The 22,067-nt window shown below is 34.9% G+C and overlaps 1 protein-coding gene across 2 annotated transcripts in view; it reads left to right on the top strand.

The window, feature by feature from the left end:
- The window catches only part of LOC118204657 (calsequestrin-2-like), an 86,350-nt gene that overhangs the window by 33,085 nt on the left and 31,198 nt on the right, over positions 1 to 22,067 (top strand). For both annotated transcript variants that reach the window (XM_085814262.1, XM_085814258.1), the window contains exon 2: positions 19,193 to 19,283. In XM_085814262.1, the coding sequence (XP_085670388.1) occupies positions 19,193 to 19,283 (91 nt within the window). The remainder of the gene's footprint in view (positions 1 to 19,192; positions 19,284 to 22,067) is intronic.

Below are 22,067 nucleotides of genomic sequence, written 5' to 3'. Positions count from 1 at the left end.
ACAGTAGTAATCTGAAGTACACAGTAGAAATTGAGCGAATGTGGATTTTTATATAATGTAGCTCAAAAATTAATGTACTGTCACATTCGGCACTTTTGAAATCATTCGAGCAGGTTGAAACTTAGTAAGCATTCATCCTGAAAAACGCTACAGTATTTTTATGTGCTCCATGGAAAACCCGGCCTATACCGAAACGATACTAGTGATAGATCTGGAGTTAATAACGTAACGCAGACCAGAACTAATTAATGAGCTGGGTCTGAGTTACACTAACTCTGTGTCTACAATAATGTAACTTCCATGTGCTTTTCCTGTCCAAAAAAACAAAATTTCAGAGGAAGTAAAGCATTTCCGTTCTCATGCGATTTTCAGTGCGCTTAGCTGGAAAGGTGTGGTCAGATATCTGAGGATGTCTAAGCTTGTCTACTCTTAAAGCTATGGAAAGCACCCAAAGAATTTTCACATGCGACGGAAGAAGCTCTTTATTCTGGCAATATTAATAGTTTTCTATCATAATGCCACAATATTCCACACTTTGAAATTTTACCTCCAGTTTGCTCATATTTTCAAATTTTCTAACGCAAACTCGTAAATTTTGAAAGTCACTATCTTGAGCAGGAAGAACGCAGCCAATCAAGTGTAAATTCAGGTTGAAATTTGCCATTAAAAGTTTAAGAAACAGTTTCAAACTTACTCTGTATTTATCAGTGCAAAAATTCTCAGCTCGAGATCTAGAGATTTCAGTGAGTGTTGTAATCCCTTGGCACGAACGCTCGACGCTCGTTATTCATACAGAGCTTGCTCCATTTATGAAGATTTTTGGGGATCAGATCCGAACTCGATTTTCAAAAGAGTTTGTTTTGCAAGCGGCTGAAGACCATTCTTAAGTCCTAATCTCGTCATTTTCATTTTCTCAACACAGCATAAAAATGCTTCAGAGAAATTTTCAAATTGCAGTGTCTTGTTTTTCTTCTTAAATAGTAGTCTATTTTTTCACACATTTCTCTTTCTATCTCTTCATTGCTAAGCAGATGGTTGTAGCTCTAATGAATTACCATCATGTCAGTGAATTATTTCGCCACTGTTATTGTGACGTCCAACAAATATTTACATATTAACTCTATGCCCTCACGACTCTATTCCCTATGCTTCGTTTCATGTGCTTTACATCTCGGTGCTCCATGAGACTCGCAACTGCACTTCATTCCATGCGTTCTTCGACTCTATGCTACATGAGTCTTCCCTTCTACGTAAATCTATGCCCTTCAATAAAATTCACCAGTCGTAGTGTTTAGTAAGTGGTAGTGTGCCAGACTCTCAGCAGTTCATGACCAGATATTGTCATTGCGTATGATATTTGGAGAATTTAATTTCTGTAACAACTGTCGAATACTCTCTGTATCGAGAAAGGTCAAGGATAGCACAGGAAACATGCAGTCGCTCATTATCTTCTTAACAGATAACTTAACGTAGATCTCGAAGCTAAGCCGCATTGAGACTCCTTTGCTTCAAATATGTAGTGATAGCTGTCCATACTACCGACTATGCGAACAAGAGATGACAGAGACGTGTACAAAATGACCCTCCATACCAGCACATCAGGTGCTAGTCCGTATGACGATGACAAATGCAACCTGGCAACTTTCGTTCTCCTAGGTGCATCCACACACGGATACACCCATGGCGATGCTGTATGCAGAACAGGAATTCGACTGAAAAAATAGCTTGGTGCCACTTTTGTGTCTAGTGTCGTCGTTCGTTGCACTACTGTGGACACGCAGCCTGTGTCTGTCTCTACTGCTGCGTGCAGGACAATGGTCTCCGTATTGACATTTCATGGTGCTGTAACAATGGTCTCTGTGTTGATAGTTCATGGTGCTGTAGACGATGTAACAATGTTCATGCAGAGACTCATCTGCACACGAACAAAGTTCCTGAGAAAGGATGTGTAATGTGGCTATACGATATCACAAAGCCGAAGGGAAATGACATATCTGTCCTCCGTCTCTCAGTGGTCCTAACACGACCTTATCACAAACAACCAACGTTAAAATGCGATGTTCAAATGAGAAACCTTTTGTGAAATTTTCCGGTGCTACTTTGGTAGACGGTTGCACGGGTATTGGCGAATTTTTTTTTTTTTTTTTTTTTTTTTTTTTTCGGTGAGGGATACGATTTATGGTCAACCCATTGCTGGAGAAGTTGTTTATGGTAACCGATACTTTGTTGTCATTTTATTTAAAAACTAATGTGTTTTATTATGCATAAATTCCGTGTCTTAAATATTATTTATGGCTTCAAAATATTAAAAATCAATTTAATTTTTTTTAAATAAAAATTTTATTGTTTATGATATTTTGTGTAATTTATGTTGTGGATGATGTAATCAATAACGTCACCTTGCTTTAAAAGTAATTGGTTTTAATATCTATAAATTTAATCTAATGTTTTAAACATTATTTATGCCGCTGTTAAATATTAAAATACAATTTAATTTTGCATTTTTAAGTGATTTTATTATGTATGATTATTTAAATAATTTTAATTCTAGGCGTGATGTAATCAGCTCCTTGATTGGTTACTGAATATTTGTGCATTACCGCGCCGTTTTAAAATTTTATTATTGATCTCTTCGAATTTCTTAGATTTCATAGGAAACGGATATGTCCCTTTCAAAGATCAATGTTGCTTTTGGCAAGTACCAAGAATTATTGGTATCGGAATAAAAAAAAAATGTCCTTTGAGACCTTATTTTAGCCAGCCTGGCTTTCCTAATCAAAGATTTATTTATAAATTGCTACAAGGGTCAGAGGAAATTTATTTTAAATTTTTGGAGGAAACCTCGCTAATTGGTTCTTCAATTAAGTGCGAGAAATGTGTATCACAGATGAAGATCGTTAGAAGAGCCAATTCTGAGAATGGCCGTATATGGTATTGTGGTCACAGTGGAAGAAATAACAGTTGTAACGGTAAGAAAAGTATTAGACATTCCTCCCTTTTTACCGGCAATAAACTAATTGCTGTCATTTTAGCTCTACTGTACGAAGTGTTCTTATTTAAAGTATTTGAATTTAAATAATATTTTAATTCTTTTAAACGTTGGTTGATTTGGTTTAGTTTGTTTTATTTAATTACAGCAAAGCACACTAGGGCTATCTGCCTAACGGGAGGGATACCTTCGTGGAGGACTTTCTAAGGGAAACTGGCTCGTATACACGTTACACATGGGGAAAAACACGAAAACATCCATGTAGCCAGCCCGTTCGCGGTATTCGAACCTCGGACCGAACTACCAGTGTTCAGCGACTTTATCGCTCGGCCGCTGGTTGGCCTTTTAAATGTTGGTATGATGGTTTTTAATTCGATACTCAATTTACGTAATATTCTAATCCAATTAAACGTTGGCGTAATGTTTTTATAGCGGTGTTTTTATTCTATTTCTGTGCTTTATAAAAGTAATAATTTAATCTTACTTTAGTATTTTACTCGTAGTATATGTATTTATTTACATTTGCCTGCCATCTTAAAAAACAATGTTTTCAACAAAAAATTAATCCTTTATTTTTAACGATATTAATTTTTTTAAAGTTTCGAATACGTTACCATGCATAAAATAACTTAAAAATAGCTTTTTCAAGATGGCTGACGATTATAAAAACTGCGCCAACAATTGCGCCAAAATAAATCGCCAAAAATCCGTGCAATCGTCTACCAAAGTAGCATCAATTTTCCAATTTATGCATTATGTAGATGGTCTTATTTACAGCTGCTTTGTGCCTAAGCGTTTGATTGCTAATCATTTGCATTTGCTCTTGAATGCTAATCATCCAGGATGTAAAACCTTTCATGCAAATTTTACTTTTGTTGCATGCAGTCTTTGTAGTGCAATAATTGTAATGACCAGCAGTGCACTTTCAAACCAAATCAAAATAGAGCATGTCCTCAAAGTATCGATCAATTAGCTCCCAAAGCTCTGTGTTTTAGAACTGTCGAAAACGTCTTTCTCCGCTACATTTAGATCATTATTCCATCTTCATCCTTTGTACCAGGTGAACAGTTTGGGTTTAACGTAAAACAGAACTCTTCAGAACACATTCTCTGTATAGAAAGTATTATTACCTAATGATGTAATATTAAGTGGCTTACAGACGTGGCCTTTACACTACAAAAGCATTTGTTACAAAGGACAATGTTGCAAAAGCATTTGCCCGCGTCTGCCACTGTAGCCTTAAAAACTATAAAAGTTAATCAAACTTAATTTTCGAAATAATCTGATTCCTATTATATTTTTGTTTTCTTCGGCGATCATTCAATCCCGAGTGGGGAATAAATACTCGTTACTAAGCTCCGTTAAAGGAGTGCCGCAAGATTCATTTCTAATTGTATAGCATATATATTCATTTATAGCATCCCACAAAACCGTAAAATTCAAGAAGGTCTTCGCTCAAAGCACAACTATTCAGGTACACTAGAAAAAGGGATATACCAAGCCAAAAGACTAGCAAATGTTTATAATTAACTTTATTTGTTGGAGACATGGTATACTGATTGAATAATTTCAATTGGCAGAGTAAAGAACTTTTATCTATAGCAACAGATAAAAGTCAATTCTATTTCGAAAAAGTTAGTCATTCAATCTACCACACATATCTGCGTTATCGGAAGGAGAAACACACTAGAAACAAAAAGTCGCAAATCTAGACATCACATTTGATAACAAACTTACTTTTAGGCCTCATTTTGAAATATAAAGAAATAATTGTAATTTAAGGCATCTTGTCTGAAAATACAGCAATTGTTTCTCTTTAGGACATTATATGAAATAATTATCTTCCTCTTAATGACATGACATTACATATAGAATAATCCGTCCAGTATTACTTACACAACGCTCATGTGAAAACATGCTGCAAAAAACAAATTCTCGTGAAATGAAAATTCTACAAATAAAGCCTTTAAGGCCCGTCTACACGTACCGATTTTATCGGCTGACCTTTCTCGCAGAGGAACAATTTTCAGGATGTGCGCATGCGCTAAAAATCTGTCATGTTCTCTGCGACGAATGACCAATGTTCCTTAGTATAAGGAACAGTACGTTACATAATCGTAACCGCCAGAAAATTTATTCACAAAACTAATATTTTTACTGTTATCATAATTTCATTTCAAAATTATGAACCGCAGTCACAAGAAAAGCACGCATACAATGAATAATACTCTTCTGTTGTAGCATTTATTATCTCCTGAAAGTTTCACTTTCACGTCTTTCCCACAAAAACTTAAATGTTCTTCACAGGCATCCAACTGCTCATTAGTATTAAACCAGGCAGCCTGAAACTTCATAATTATTTAAAAATCACCATATATAAATTTTAAACCGAAATGCTTCGTAAAGAAACACGAGAGGAGTATACGGAAAGCTGTATTTTGCTCTTTCGCTTTATATAAAAATAATTGCAGTGAAATAGAAATCAGAAATAATGTACAAATTCAAACGAGACATTGAGAAATTGATGAGGTGAAACAACAGAAGAATATCAAATTTAAATAACTCTGCAGATATTACGAAGTGAGTCGCTGCTTTTAAGACTATGTCAGAAAATATTATTTTGCCAGTTATCAGGGTCAATGTTCCTTCTTACCTTCTTCGGGAACATACAAGGACCTGACTCGGAACAGAGAGCTTACTAAAGCTATGTTCACTAATTGTGGTAAGTAGACAGGATACACATGAAGGGTATACAAAACCCTTTATTTTTCTTTATATACAATAACTTCCGTACTTCGGAATACACTGACCCGCTACTTGGGGTCTAACGTAAAAGTATAAAAATAAAACTAAACTCTAATTTAACTTTAAACTAATAAACGTGGAAGATTGGCCTTATATTAACAGGAAGCGTATGTAGTACAGAGACTGTGAACACTACAATACGTTTAAATTTATCAAGAGGATTAAAACCTCTGGCCTGGAAGGCAAACAGCAACTGCGTAACTTCTAAGGTAAGCGGCCTGCTTTGACTCAACTGCTTCCTCTCTCTCGCTTGCCAAAAAGCCACAACTTAAATACTTGGCGTTCGCCAGACAATCTTTGCATAAAAACCTTAACGCTTATAATTCTGGCCGGAAGTAGAAAATAAGAAGTGATAGTAAAGATTTAACATAAAATAAACGTTAGTAAAACTTAAGATCCTTACACAGTGAGTGAAAATATAGAAGCTGGAAAATTATTCCGTTTTAAAATCACCATTTCTCTTCATCTGCAAAATCATTTCATGCGACTTTTGCATGGGCAGAAAGACTTTGCATCAGCAAAAGCTTTCTTGCGACCTTTTGTTGATTTCTTTCAATTGAACTACCGGTGAATATACACTGAGGTGACAAAAGTCATGGCATAGCAATATGCAAATATACAGATGATAGTAGTACAGCGTACAAAATATGCAAATGGGCGGCGCACTGGCAAGGCTTTCATATGTATTCAAGTTAATCATGTGAAAAAGTTTCTGACGTGATTATGGCCGCATGAAGAAATTAACAGACTTTGAAAGCGGAATGGTAGTTGGAGCTGAACGCATGGGACATCCCATTTCAGAAATCATAAGGGAATTCAACATTCCGAGATCCACAATGTCAAGAGTATGCCGAGAATAGCTACTTTCAGGCATATCTTCCCATCATGGACAACGCAGTGGCCGGATGTTGGATTTCAAAACAATGTAGTTAGATGTTACTGAATGTTACTGAAGATTAATTGTATGTTATATACCTGAGTGATGTTTTTTTTAAATAAATGAATACTTTACAATATAGTAGTCTCTTTAGAGTCCTTGATACGCTGGTAGCGTAATAATTTGACGCGTAAGCGAACATTTTATTGGTACCCTCGGCGGGACATAAGAGACGTTAGTTTGGAATTCTAAAGTATAAAAATGGAAGCTATTAAACTTGAAAAGAAGATTCACAAAGCTGCTTTTACAAAAGCCTTCAATGTTTTAGAAGAAATTTTAAAGAAAAGGTGCTACTTTGGTAGACGGTTGCACGGATTTTGGCGATTCACTTTGCCGCAATTGTTGCCGCGATTTTTACAAACGTCAGCCATCTTGAAAAACGCTGTTTTCACGCATAGTAAAGTATTCGAAACTTTAAAAAAAAAATAAATATGGTTAGAAGTAATGGATTAATTTTTTGTTGAAAATGCCGTTTTTTAAGATGGCAGGCAAGTCTAAATAAATACATTTACTATGAGTATAAAATACTAAAGTAAGGTTATTATTACTTTCGGTTTTGGTTTGGTTATTACTTTCATATAGCAAAGAAGAGAATAAAAACACCGCTATAAAAACATTGTGCGAACGTTTAATTAGATTAAAATATGACTGAAATTGAATATCGAATTAAAAACCATCATCCAACATTTAAAAGAATTAGAATATTATTAAATTCAAATACTTTAAAATACGTTATGTAGAATATAATTAACATTAAAACATATGTGACAATAATTATCTCAGCAATTTTTAAAAATATTGTATTATTTTTTTTAACAAAAATTGAAATATACAATTATAAAATAAAAGAAAAATATGTACTTAAATTTTTTTGAATCATTTAATCTGTTGTTTATTGATAAGTACCACAAAAAAATCGGAATTATAATTTAGATATCAATGAAAAAAATTTGAAAATTGTAATATCAAGGGTAGGAATAAAATTTTTTTAAAAAACAAACAAATTTATAAATAGATAAAGCAATTTAGAGCCAAATTAATGGATCATGAAAATTAAAAATAACAAAAAAAATTGAAAAAATAATCCAATAATAGGTATTGTTTTTAAGATTTCAAAGATCCTTTAACCGCCCCTCCCTGAAGTACATGCCAATCATCCCAGTCTATGTCTCTAATAATTTCGAGAAATTTAACATATGGATGCTCATTCATTGCAGAGCAAATTTTCCTAAACAAATACCAGGCTATGTATCCTTCAAAATCTCCTCGACGATTGTAAACCGGCAAAGAATTTTTGAAGTCACGCCATTGTCTTTCAACTGTGTTAGTATGAGCTCCGGTTTCAGGATCTACGAAATGGAGCGAATGGTTAACTTCCAAGTGATTAAAACCTTCATCGCTCAAACGGTCATAAGCTTTCCAGCAGTCCGAAATAATCTGGGTTCCCGGTTCGATCCAATCCTTAATTAAAGCGAGAAGAGTATCCGCTGTTCTGTTTGGCACAGCAACTAAAAACAGCGACCTCAATCGCGCTCTATTCCCCAAAAACCGACTGCCCTTCAACGAATCGACCCTTGTTAAACTTTCGTTTCCCGATTTCGGACTCATCAATCTCCACGATTTTCCCTGGACCTCCGATCTTCTCCGTTTTAGTTTCTACAAAGTTAATTAAAACGTCTGTTACATAACTGCGCCAGTCGGCTACAGCTTCTGAAAAAATACCGAGCTCACATTGAATTCTATCGTACGAAGAACCCATGAATATTTCGTACACTAGAGCTAAAATGACAGCAATTGGAAGTTTACTGCCGGTAAAAAAGGAGGAATGTCTAATACTTTTTTTACCGTTACAGCGATTATTTCTTCCACCGTGACCACAATACCATATACGGCCATCCTCGGAATCGGCTCTTTTAACCATCTTCATCTGTGATCCACATTTCTCGCACTTCATTGAAGAAGCAATTAGCGAGGTTTCCTCCAAAAATTTTAAATAAATTTCCTCTGACCCTTGTAACAATTTGTAAACAAATCTTTGAGTAGGAAAGCCAGGCTAGCCAAAATAAGGTCTCAAAGGACAATTTTTTTATTCCGATACCAATAATTCTTGGTACTTACCAATAACAACATTAATCTTTGAAAGGGACATATCCGTTTCCTATGAAATCTAAGAAATTCGAAGAGATCAATAATAAAATTTTAAAACGGCGCGGTAATGCACAAATATTCAGTAACCAATCAGGGAGCTGATTACATCACGCCTAGAATTAAAATTATTTAAATAATCATACATAATAAAATCACTTAAAAATGCAAAATTAAATTGTATTTTAATATTTAACAGCGGCATAAATAATGTTTAAAACATTAGATTAAATTTATAGATATTAAAACCAATTACTTTTAAAGCAAGGTGACGTCATTGATTACATCATCCACAACATAAAATTTCATAGAATATGATAAACAAAAAAAAATTATTTCAAATAAAAATGCAAAACTAAATTGATTTTTAATATTTGGAAGCCATAAATAATATTTAAAACACGGAATTTATGCACAATAAAACACATTATTTTTTAAATAAAATGACAACAAAGTGTAGGTTACCATAAATAACTTATCTAGCAGTGGGTTTACCATAAGTTGTATTACTCGCCAAAAAATTATCGCCAAAAAATCGCCAAAATCCGTGCAACCGTCTACCTTTAGAATATAGTAGTCTCTTTAGAGTCCTTGATACTCTGGTAGCTTAATAATTTGACGCGTAAGCGAACATTTTAGTGGTACCCTCTGTGGGACATAAGAGACGTTAATTTAGAATTCTAAAGTATAAAAATGGAAGCTAAAGAAGCTATTAAACTTGAAAAGAAGATTCACAGAGCTGCTTTTACAAAAGCCTTCAATGTTTTAGAAGAAATTTTAAAGAAAAGTGATATAAATTCTTCTGAATTACAGTCGGAGCTTAATGTTTTTGTTTCGAAAGCTCAACGTTTGGAAGATACGCACGTACGTTATCTTAGCACACTGTCCGAAAACGAAATTGAAGCAGAATTCGATATTATTAAAGATTATCGTGACAAGGCCATTAGAATCGAAACTAAAGTGAAAGATATTCTTCAGAATCTACAAAATGTAACTACTTCAAATTTAATTTTGAATGAATCTGTTAATGAGAATGTATGTAAGCGTACATTTAAACTTCCGAAGCTTGAATTACGAAAATTTGATGGGGAAATTGAGGAATGGTTATTTTTTTGGAGTCAAGTTGAAAAAATTGACAAAGATACTACGATTTCTGTTAATGATAAATTTCAATATTTATTGCAAGCGACTGTTGAGGGTTCGCGTGCAAGGGAGGTTATAGAAAGTTTTCCCCCTACATCTGTTAATTATCCCAAGGCCATAGAATGTTTGACGGCTCGTTTTGGTCGAAATGACTTACAAGTGGAAGTTTATGTGAGAGAATTGTTGAAATTGAAACTGAAAAATGCAAATTGTAGTAATTCCTGTAATAACTTATGTGCATTATATGATTATTTGGAACAACAAATTCGGGCTCTGGAAGCCCTTGGCGTCACTACAGCTAAAAGTGCTGCATTACTTTATCCTTTAGTTGAATCTTACTTGCCTGAGGATTTTTTAAGAGCCTATCAAAGAAGTGCAAATGCTGACCATGGTCCAGACTCTAAATGTAGACTGGACAGTTTATTAAAATTTTTGAAATCAGAAGTAGAATCAGAAGAACGCATAAGTTTAGCTATTACTGGTTTTGGTTTGAAGAACGAAGTGACCTGGGGTATTAAATCTATTAAAACTGTTCACGATCGACCATCAACGGCAGCAAGTTTAATGAGTACTGATTCTTCCGCTAAGAAGTGCGTGTTTTGCAGCGGAAAACATGATTCATTTAATTGTTTTAAGGCTCAAAAAATGACATTTTCAGAGAGGTAAAAACTCTTAAAAGATAAAGGTCACTGCTTTCGCTGTTTAAAGGCTGGTCATTGTGCAAATAAATGCAGGAGTTCTATTAAATGTGCAATTTGCCATAAAAATCCCAGCGTAATTATGTGTTTAGAATTGCTTAAAAATAAAACAAATGTTAAGAAGCCTATGTTAAACAGCAATGAAAAAGAAACTAGCAAGGAAGAATGTTCTGTAAATCTTTCTAGCGTTAGCAACACACCACAAGTACTTTTGCAAAACCTGAAAGTAAAAATAATTGGAAATAATTGTACACTTTGTGTTCGAGCTTTATATGACACAGAATCTCAAAAATCGTATTTAAGGAAGGATTTAATTTCTTCTCTAGGCCTGATACCTTCTAGACAACAGATTTTAAGCCACGCCCTTTTTGGAGGAGAACGAACACCTGAAAATGTGCATAATGTCTACAAAATTAAGCTAAAGAGTTTAGACGATAATTTTACTTGTACTTTTGATATTTATGAGCAAGATACAATTTGTGATGCTGTACCTTCTGCCTTAAATGGGCCATGTATTAAAGAGCTCAGGTCCCTGAATATACCATTTTATGACACTGAAGATTCATCAAAGCCTATTGATCTTTTAATTGGTGCAGATGTGGCTGGTCGACCTTTCACCGACAGAAAAGACATTGATTGGTAAAACATCAGTGAATGCTGAAAGGGAAGATACGGCGATGACGATTGCAACAATGTTTGTGAAAGATGCCAATATTTCTGACCTTTTTTCCTTAGACATCTTAGGAATATCTGATCCAGTCGAAGTAAAATCACGAAAGGAAAAGGAATTTCTTACGAAGAAATATTTTCAAGAGTCTCTACGAATCAATGATGATGGGCGGTACGAAGTTGCCTTACCGTGGAAAGACGATCATTTGCCTCTCCCAACCAACAAAGATATAGCGATAAGAAGACTTCAAGTCTCAACAAAAAAGCTGAATTCAAAAAAATTTTTTGATACCTATGATGATGTCTTTAAGCAATGGACTGAATTGAGAATAATAGAGGATGTCACAGATGTGCATGATCCACACCAGCACTTTCTTCCTCACCGACCTGTAGTCAAGGAATGTGGTACTACCAAAGTACGTCCAGTGTTCAATGCGTCTGCTAGGCAAATTGGATCTTCATCTTTGAACCAGTATCTAGAATCCGGTCCTAAATTATTAGAACTAATTCTAAGTCTCCTTCTGAGATTTAGAGAATTTAAATATACTGTTATTGCAGATATTGAAAAGGCCTTTTTGCAAGTGAGCGTTCGGCGGGGAGAACGAAACTATTTGAGATTCTTCTGGTGAAATGATATCGACTGTAAAGAAATTAAGGTAATGCAACACAACAGATTGGTCTTTGGTGTAAAGAGCAGCCCTTTTCTTTTGGGAGCAGTTTTAGATTATCATTTGGGAAAATTTTTGAATGATGCCAGATATAATCATGTTAAGATTCTTACTTCGAGTTTCTATGTTGATAATTTAGTAACGAGCTTAAATGATACATGTGATATATTACCGTTCATTGAAACGTCTCAAGCCATACTGAGTGAGGGAAAATTCAATTTGAGAGGCTGGCAGTACACTAATGATAATGGTCCTGAACCATCTACTTCTGTAATAGGACTTTTATAGGATAGAAACAAGGATACGCTGATGATAAATCTGGACTGGTTAGACAGCTATAAATTCGAAACTTTGACCAAAAGAATAATTCTTTCTGACACTCATAAGGTATTCGATCCAGTTGGTTTATTATGTCTTGTTTTGCTGATACCCAAATTGTTATTGCAAAAGATGTGGAAAGAAAACATACCTTGGGACTCTGAAGTCAACGCTAATATAAAATAAGAATTTATGAGCTGGTTTTCAGAACTTCATTTGCTGAAGGAAGTGACCATATCACGGTGTTTTTCAATTGATCCAAGTAGACAAAACATTTCTCTGCATACGTTTTGTGATGTTAGTCATTCGGCCTTCGCAGCAGCTGTTTACATTCGTGTGGAGACATCGGAGAATTTCTAAGTTCATCTCTTAGTAGCCAAAGCTCGAGTGGCTTCTGTAAAACCCATGACTATCCCTCGATTGGAGCTGATGGCTGCTATGGTGGGAGCTCGTTTGTGTGCATCTGTTGTGGAAGGGCTTCAATGGAAACCTGCTGAACAGCATTATTGGACTGACTCAACGGTTGTTTTAGGGTTGATTCAACGTAAGGAATCATGGACGGTATTTGTGAAGAACAGAGTGGATGAGATAAATAGTTTAACGGATCCTCTTGCATGGAAACATCTTCCTGGGATCCAGAATCCAGCTGATTTGCCTTCTCGAGGATGTTCGGCTAGACAACTGTTATCAAGCAAATGGTGGGAGGGTCCTACTTGGTTATTAGAACCTTCTTCTAACAGGCCCATCACAGAACAAAATTTCGATGAACATTCTATAGCTAAGGAAAAGAGAAAAACAAAATCTGATGGGCATTCTTCTATCTGTTCCCTAAGTTACTCAAATACTTGTAGCTGCAAAACTTATGAAAAGAAAAATGGATGCAGATATTATGGATCAAGTTGGTACTATTATTATTTTTCAAGCTATGACAAAGTGATATGGTTGATTGCTTGGATAAAAAGATTTATCTTTAATTGTCTAAATGCAAAGTCTTCGCGAATTATTGGAGAGTTATCCTACGAAGAAGTCAAAAATGCAGAAAAGAAAGTCATATTATTAATACAAAACGAATACTTTTCTGATCATTTAAACAAAAGAAAATTAGAATCTTTGGCAACATATAAGGACGAAGAAGGAATTATTAGACTGCGAACAAAAATAACAAAAATTATATTTTGGAAGGATACAGAAAACTTTAAACATCCTTTTATTTTACCGGGAGAACATCAGGCTGTCAAAAGGTTAATTACAACAGAACACCAAAAGAACTCTCAGGATAAGATTCAGAGAACAGCCTTGGTTGCGCCAACTTGGCTCCTTTAAAGATATGGGCGACATTTTATTATGCCAACGGAAGTAAATATCATGTGGGGAGTAGGTGCTAAGGAGAAAAGGAAAATACATGGGGAAAAACGGGGTTAAGATGTGTTTATATTTGTTTGGCATCTGATTCCTAATTTTCTTCTGTTATGTTGCTAAATTAGCATTAAAAGTCGAGTAATGTGCGTTTATTGCGAAAACGCAGGGCAATTACTTTTCGATCCGATTTTATACATGTATTAATATATCACATTCCTGCTCATAGGATCTACATATGTATCAGATAACTAGCTACTTTTGACACTTATTTCTGGATGTGTATTATTTTATAACTTTTTCTGCTTTGAAAACCCAAGTATTGAAACATTATGTGTATGCTTGTGAAAATATTATTTCAGATATTCTCGTATTATAACTAACTATACTATAATCTCATATTATTCAGTTCTCATATAACTACCATAGAAATATGCTTCTATTATTTACTTTAAAAATGCAGTATTTGATAGCCTTCCACATAGTAGCCATTCTAGAATTAGTTCTGTAATGTTCTATAATGTTAATTGTCTTATGCATTATTTTGTCTAAATATTCATTTTCATAAAGAATATATAATCAATGTAGAGAATGCGAGTTCAATATATTTTAAAGACTGTTCTCCCAACCTTATCCGAACTCTCATGCTGGTTCTCAAATATAGTTAAATATTCTAAGGAAACATTATTGGATTTTAAATCCAAAAAAATAATCATTACATCTCTTTTATCCAAATGTGTTACTTGTTTAAGATACGCAAAGAGAAATTTAACAGCACCGATATCTGCATTTCCAGAAAATCGCGTAAGAGATGCATCTATTTTTGAAATTATTGGAATTGATATGGCTGGACCTGTGTATTTAAAAGGAGAAGGAATAGGCTTGGATTTGCGTATATACACTGATGTACAAAAATTAAGGACGAAGTCGAAAAATTAGCATATCAGCTGAACGAAGAGGCGAACAAAAAGACCAATCAGGAGATTAAGTAAGTTGATGTACGGTAGCACATGCGTAGATATGCAGGTAGACGCAATGGGGGAGTGTCTGAGTAGTATAAAGCATGTTGTCGGTGTAAGATCATTATTTCTGGCAAAGACATTGCACGCCGTATAGCAGTTAAAATCACACCGAGTTGCTGCCTCAGCGAGAAATGGTGAATAATCAATCTGTTAGACGACACCTGGATGCTTTTAACCGAGGTCGAATCATTGGGAAGTTGGAGGAAGGCTGCAGTGTGACAAGTGTGGCTGCAGAGTTCGGAATTGCTCACAGCATCGTTTCACGACTTTGGAGACAATTTCAAACTACAGGAACAGCTATCCGGGAGTTTAGTAGTGGTCGTCCACGAGGAACCACACCCGCAGATGACCGGTATATTGCCTTACAGGCCAGAAGAAACAGGCGGCAGACAGCGAGAGAAATCGCTAGACACACGACACAGGTGACTGGACGACCGATATCGCGTTTTACCGTGGCCAGAAGACTGCACGGTGGTGGTCTGTTTGCACGACGCCCTGTACGGTGTGTACATCTAACGCCTGCCCATCGGAGAAGGCATTCTCTGTGGTGCCGGGAACAGCGGAATTGGAGAGACAATGAATGGAGACGAGTACTCTTTACAGATGAGAGCAGATTCAGTCTGAGTAGCGATTCTCATCGCATACTCATCTGGAGAGAGCGGGGAAGCCGCAATCATCCCTCGAACATCATTGAAAGGGACAGGTATGGAGGTGGCGGTGTTCTCGTTTGGGGAGGCATCATGCTTGGTAGTCGTAAAGACCTTCACATCTTCAACGCAGGTTCAGTCAACGAGACCCGTTATTGTAACGAGATTCTTCTTCCATATGTGCGTCTTTTTAGAGGCGCTATGAGTCCGCAGTTCCTTTTCATTTAAGACAATGCACCATGTCATCACACAGTAGCTGCCGAACAGCTCTTAGAGAGTGAGGATATTGAACGTATGGATTGACCGGCACGATCTCCGGATCTCAATCCCATCGAGCATGTATGGGATTTTCTAGGCAGACGCTTGGCAGCTCGTACCTTACCACCAGTAACGATTCCAGAGCTTCGATTGCCGCTGCAAAACGAATGGGCAGCAATGCCTCAACAACTCATTGACACCCTCATTCGCAGCATGGACAGACGCTGTGAAACCTGCCTAGCAGTCAGGGAAGATCATATCCCCTATTAAAGACCGGATGTTTCTTGCTGGACACCCATGACAGGGATGTTTCGGCCTTCAGTCGCATTGCGCTCCATGCTACTTTTTCAATAAAGCTTCTTTTTATCCCTCTGATTTCTCTTTTAGTAAGTGTTGCTTACATTACTCATGTCCTTACGTATTGGGGATCTTACGGTATTAAATGTGTTGATTTGGAAAGCTTTTGTACAAACTTATATTGAAAAAACCGTCTCGTCCTTAATTTTTGCACACCAGTGTGCGTGTGCTGTGTATAGAGCTGTGCATTTTGAACTCAGTTCCTCGCTGTCTACAGAGGCTTTTCTCCAGTTTCCGTCGGTTTATAGCCAGCATGAGGCCGTCCTTCTGTAGTTTATTGTGACAACGGAAACAACTTCGTTGGAGCATCAAATTGTTTGAAATTCGTTGATTGGAATGTCGTTGCTCAATACACCACCACTAAGAAAATTAAATGGTTTTTCAAAATCTCAACCTCCTCTTGTTAAGGCGGTTTTTGAGAGCGATTAGTTGGCTTGATGAAATAAATTCTTAGAAGAATTTTGGGGAAATCTCTGCTGTCTTTTGAATAAATGACAACGGTATTGTGTGATGCTGAATTTGTTATTAACTCTCGTCCACTTACCTATGTTTCAGAAAAGGTGTCTGAACTTGTTCCTTTATCTCCTAAGTCATTTTTGCAAGATTTCCGAAAGTCAGGCGTTCCTGATTTGGATGAGATTGATCAGCATTCCCTCAACAAGATATTAAAATATCGTCAACAACTAATCACGGATATACGAAAAAGGTTCAGATCTGAAAACCTAGGACTTTTGATTCAAAGACATGATCCGAAGAAGCATGAGCAAAATATCAAACTTGGAGACGTAGTTCTTGTTGGAAGTGATAATGTTAAATGTACTGAGTGGCCATTAGCCGTTGTTACAGAATTGTTACCTGAAAGAGACAATGTCATTAGATTGGTACGATTGAAAACCACAAATGGCAACTTTTACGTCCCGTACAATGAATTTTTCCTTTAGAACTTTCATATAATTGGTTCGAAGATCTAAAAAAATGAAAGATTTGAACAAGCTAGGGTTGAAGGGTATTCAGTGGAAAACAGCCAAAAAGATATTAAATCTATAAAAACCAGGAGTGGAAGAGAAGTGAAGCCTATCCAAAGACTAGACTTATAAACTTTATAAATGTTTGGACTTTAATTCAGTTCTTTTATGTTTTTTCATTAAGTTTTTCTTTAATATTTCTAATAGGGTGGGAGGATGTTGGATTTCAAAACAATGTCGTTTGTATTTTGTATTTACTTTACTTTAATTTTATACTTATAATTTTACAATACTTATTACTTTTACCTTTTGGCCACTAATAATTGTTGTTAGTTTGGCTTCATGAGAGTGGCAACAGGGCAATTCTTAGAATTAGGTAAACATGTTTCTCTAGTTAGGCTAACTGAAGATTAATTGTATGTTACATACCTGAGTGATGTTTTTTTTTTAAATAAATGAATACTTTAGAATATAATAGTCTCGTCTCTTTTAGAGTCCTTGATACGCTGGTAGCGTAATAATTTGACGCGTAAGCGAACCCCGACCGCCTGTACTTAATGACCGAAAACAGCGACCTGTGCGTAGAATTGTCAAAGCTGCGTGAAATAGCAGCAAAAATTGTTGGGGGATGTATGATGGACGTGTCTGAAACGACAGTGAGACGAAATTTGACTTTAATGGGCTATGGCAGCAGAAGATCGAGTCGAGTGCCTTTACTGACCGAACGACCTCGCCTGTAGCATCTCTCGTGGACATATCGGTTGGATCCCAGACGATTGAAAAATCGTGGCTTCGTGAGATGAGTCATTATTTTAGCTGGATAAAATCCTAGTATACGGTGCAGCCTTGGCGCAATTTTGAAAATTATCACCAACACCAAAATGATCCGTTTAACTACTCATCGTGTATGTCCCGTTTACTACTTATCATAAATTCGCCAAAAGTAGCCAAATCCCGTGTGCACCGGTTACTAGGATTAAACCTTCAGCTGCTAACAGCTGATGGCAGACTTCAAGTGTGGCACGAAGCCATGTACGCAAGTTGTCAACAAGGCACCGTGGAAGTTCCATAATGGTGTCGGTTGGCTTTTGATGACATATCCTGGGTCCTCAGGTCCAAATGAACGGATCATTGACTAGACAAATGAAGACCTCTTGCAGCCATTTATTGATTTCATGCACCCAAAAAACGAAGGAATCAGCTGGCTTTTAATGACATATCCTGGGTCCTCTGGCACCAAATTAACTGATCAGTGACTGGAAATGATTATATTCAGCTACTTGAAAATAACTTGCAGCCATTTATGGACTTTATGTACCCAAACAAAGAGGGAATTTTTATGGATGACAATGTGCCATGTCACTAAACTACAACTGTTCGCAATTGGTTTGAAGAACATTACAGACAATTCCAGCGAATGATCTGGTCACCCAAGTTGCCCGACATGAATCCCATCGAACATTTATAAGACATAATTGAGAAGTCAGTTAGTGCACAAAATCATGCACTGGCAACACTTTCGTAATTATGGACGTCTATAGAGGTAACTTGGCTCAATATTTCTGCAGGAGACTTCCAACGACTTATTGAGTTCACGCCACGTCGAGTTGCTCCGCTTCGCTGGGCAAAAGGATGTTCGACAAGATATTAAAAGGTATCCCGTGACTTTTGTCACCTCACCGTACAAGTTTAGATTTTTTTTTTTTTTGGTTAATTAGAAAACTAATTTTTTCCTATTATTTTTAAACTCAAAAATTCCAATCAGGATAATTAGTTGCCTAGAATATTCATGTGTTATATTTTCGTTTAAAGAGGCACCTTTTGTTGTTGTTGTTATCAATCTTATAAAATAATGTTGGATATTTACTTGCCTTCTTGTACCAAATATAAATTAGATAAACGCATATTTAAATAATTAAAATACAAATTATGGTTCTGTAAAATGCTTCCACTGAAAGACATCCTTACTATGTTAATAGAAAGAATTTCAAGTACTGTTTTTTTTTATATATATATATATATGTATAACATTTACTTCATATTTTAGTAGCAAAAATTGAATTCAACAGTCTGTTTGCATTTGTAATATAATACATATAAGGTGTAATTTACATTTATCCTAGGATGGAATCTTGCAATATATAATTTAATATGTAAATAAAAAATAGTTCTGCAGCAAGAAATTATTATTAAAAGTCTATTTTGATATACTTAGGTAACTGCTCAAGTACTTCGAAAAAGGAATAGTATAGTTTGTGAAACAACATCCGATGTTCTTCTATCAGCAAAAACAAGTGATGCATCTGGTGAGTCTGTAATTTGAAATACTATTATTTGTATATTTTTTTACCTTTTTTCCCCCCAATTCTGAAGTAAAGTGCTGTGTTTTTTCATCATATGTATTACATGCTATTAACTCACTTTTGATGTAAATGTATATTTTTGTCACTACTTGCCTCCGGCAAAAAATAGTTTTTGTCCAGTAGTGATAAAAACTAGTTAAAACCAGTAGCAAATAATAAATTTGATAGGAATTGATAAAAGCATTTAAAATGGTTTATTGATTAATAATATTACAAATTTATTAAATTAATTTTAATACATGAAAATACTATATTTTAATAAATATAAATTAGTAAGAAAAGTAATTATTGCTTTAAATAGCATGTAATTCTAGTAATATCAGGAAAGTAAACCTTTCAGTTTGTATTAATTTATATCATTGTATTTTTGAAAAGTTTTGTGCTTAAAACTGATCTTTAACCAACTAATAATAATAATAAATAAATAAGTAAATGCACTGTTCCCTTTAGGCATATAATCCTAGAATACTATGCTAAGTAAACAAATAAATAACTAAATAAACTACAAAGAATAAAAGTCAATTTGAGACTCAGCATTCATATTTTGTCCTGATTACTGTTGAAGTAGTTTCATGTATAGTGAGTATGTAAGTATGTTTGACAAAAAGAAAATTTGAATGTAATTTGATAATACCATTATACCACTGTTAAAGCTCAACAGATTAAATGTTGGGAATTTTATGTGAAATAACTGCAAAAATTAAGTTGGTACCAAACCGCAAAGAATGAAAGAACACCATTAAAATTGCAATAATAACATCAATTTGAAAAATAAGCATTAAGCAAACTTATTTCTGACATGGAAATTATGGATGAACTGTTATCTAATAGATAGTTTATATCCACAGAAGCTAGAGCAGCTTGGAAAAAAAAGATATGAAAAAGACAGACCTTCAATGCAAAACACTAACTTTGTTACTAAAAAAATTTCATATTACAGGGAGAACTTTTATATGACAATAAAAGAGTTCTTTTATAAATATAATATTTCATTCTGTGGGAAGAATCATTCATTCATTAACTATGTGATCAGTATTCTAAGAAGGTATTCCCAAAGAAGAGGCAGAATAATGCTTAAAACTCGTATGTATCAGATAGCTAATATTGTATTGAATGGTTATAGAGCATGGTGAATTGAAATTGGAGACTGAAAAGAAAGTCTGTGGTAAAATGATTAGAATAATTTGCAGTTGATTTAAGCAGCATCATAATGGCACTCTTCATGATGGTACTGTATTATATTGAAAATGCTGGTACTGGAAAATACTGTTCATTTTCTATAATTCCATAAATACAGGTTCTAAGCGAATGTATCGTACCGGCTCTCAAACAGGCATTTGTGGCATTGGAACAAAGTGCTAAAAGAGTTAATTTATATGTAAACGAATATAAAAACTTTTTCCCATGTGCATAGCAATTTGAGCTTAAAAAAGCATCAAAGAATTGCGAAAACTTGGTATCGCAGAACAGTTTGCCACTGCGCACGTTGTCATTCTCTCAATGTACAGTCGTCTGTTTTCACTTAAAAAAAATCAGAAAATTACACGTGTGACACTGCACACACTGTTATTTTCTGATGTACATAACAATATGTTCTTACTTAAAAAGAATTAGAAGTGCAGGGATTTGATATTGGGGAACAGTTTTTTTTTTTTTTTTTTTTTTTTTTTTTTTTTTGTATGCAGAAAATTTTATCATGGAATGTGAATTTGTGCATTATTGAATGAAATGTTGTTTTTCTAAAGAAATGCATTGCCTTATTTTTCATCAGCTGGCAAACTCCACAGTCACTATTATGATTCCTTCCAACAACAATAAAAGTGCATTTCGTGCAATAAAAAACAAGCACCAATCAATCATCGATGGAACAAATTAATCAATGGAACAAAACAAATGCTAATGACTGCGGTTTACTTGCTACACTTACCTGCATAAATGGGCTGCCACATATATTTTGGCAAAATCATGGGTTGCCTATTTCAGTGACATAGGGTGTTGCTGCCTGGTGAATTCTTTTCAGCATTGGGCAGGTAATCTGAAAGTTCTGATCTAAATTATTAGCTGTTTGGAAAGAAGGGTTCTAGAATGTTACATCATGACATAAACGTACATCTCGTGCTTTATTTTATATCGCAGCTTTTTACATAAAATCAGCTTTTTGTAACATATATTTCTCCAAAGAAGTCTTACAAAGTATTTCAGCTTTTACATTGTGGTATAATTTAAAGCTAATACACATATTAATGACATTAGTAATTCTTATTTGCACTTTGATGGCATTGCATGTAAATGCTACAGAGTTTCAAAGAATATTCACAGGCTTTCCATTCAGTAACAGTAAGTTAACCAATTCCTTAGGTTTTTGAATCAGAGCAAAATTTGTCTTTTGTTATTAATTCGTTAACTTAAAAGGTCTGGAAGAACTTATGTGGTGGATCTGTTGTTAAATGATCTTTGAATAAATATTGTTAACATGGTTGAAATTTATAATCAAAATAATCCATTCCAGCCCTTATACAGTGACTGGTTTAACATGAAAGTGCACATTTTTTCTTTTAAACAGCGAGTGAATAAACCAAAATGTTTTATCTAATTTTAAGAATTTTCAACTAAATGTACAAAAATTTAAAAGAAAAATAAAGGAAGTGTCAGTACCTTTTAGTAGTCTTTCGTTATTAATTATTTAATTTGTGCAGTATTCCAGTATTTTTTTTTTTTTTTGTTTTG

This window comes from Stegodyphus dumicola, chromosome 1 (genome assembly GCF_044657685.1).
Source record: "Stegodyphus dumicola isolate Sdum_Otavi_A_Nest chromosome 1, ASM4465768v1".
Lineage (NCBI taxonomy): Eukaryota > Metazoa > Arthropoda > Arachnida > Araneae > Eresidae > Stegodyphus > Stegodyphus dumicola.
The sequence above is the reverse complement of the archived record's forward strand: the minus strand, read 5'-3'. Positions and strand labels throughout refer to the sequence as shown.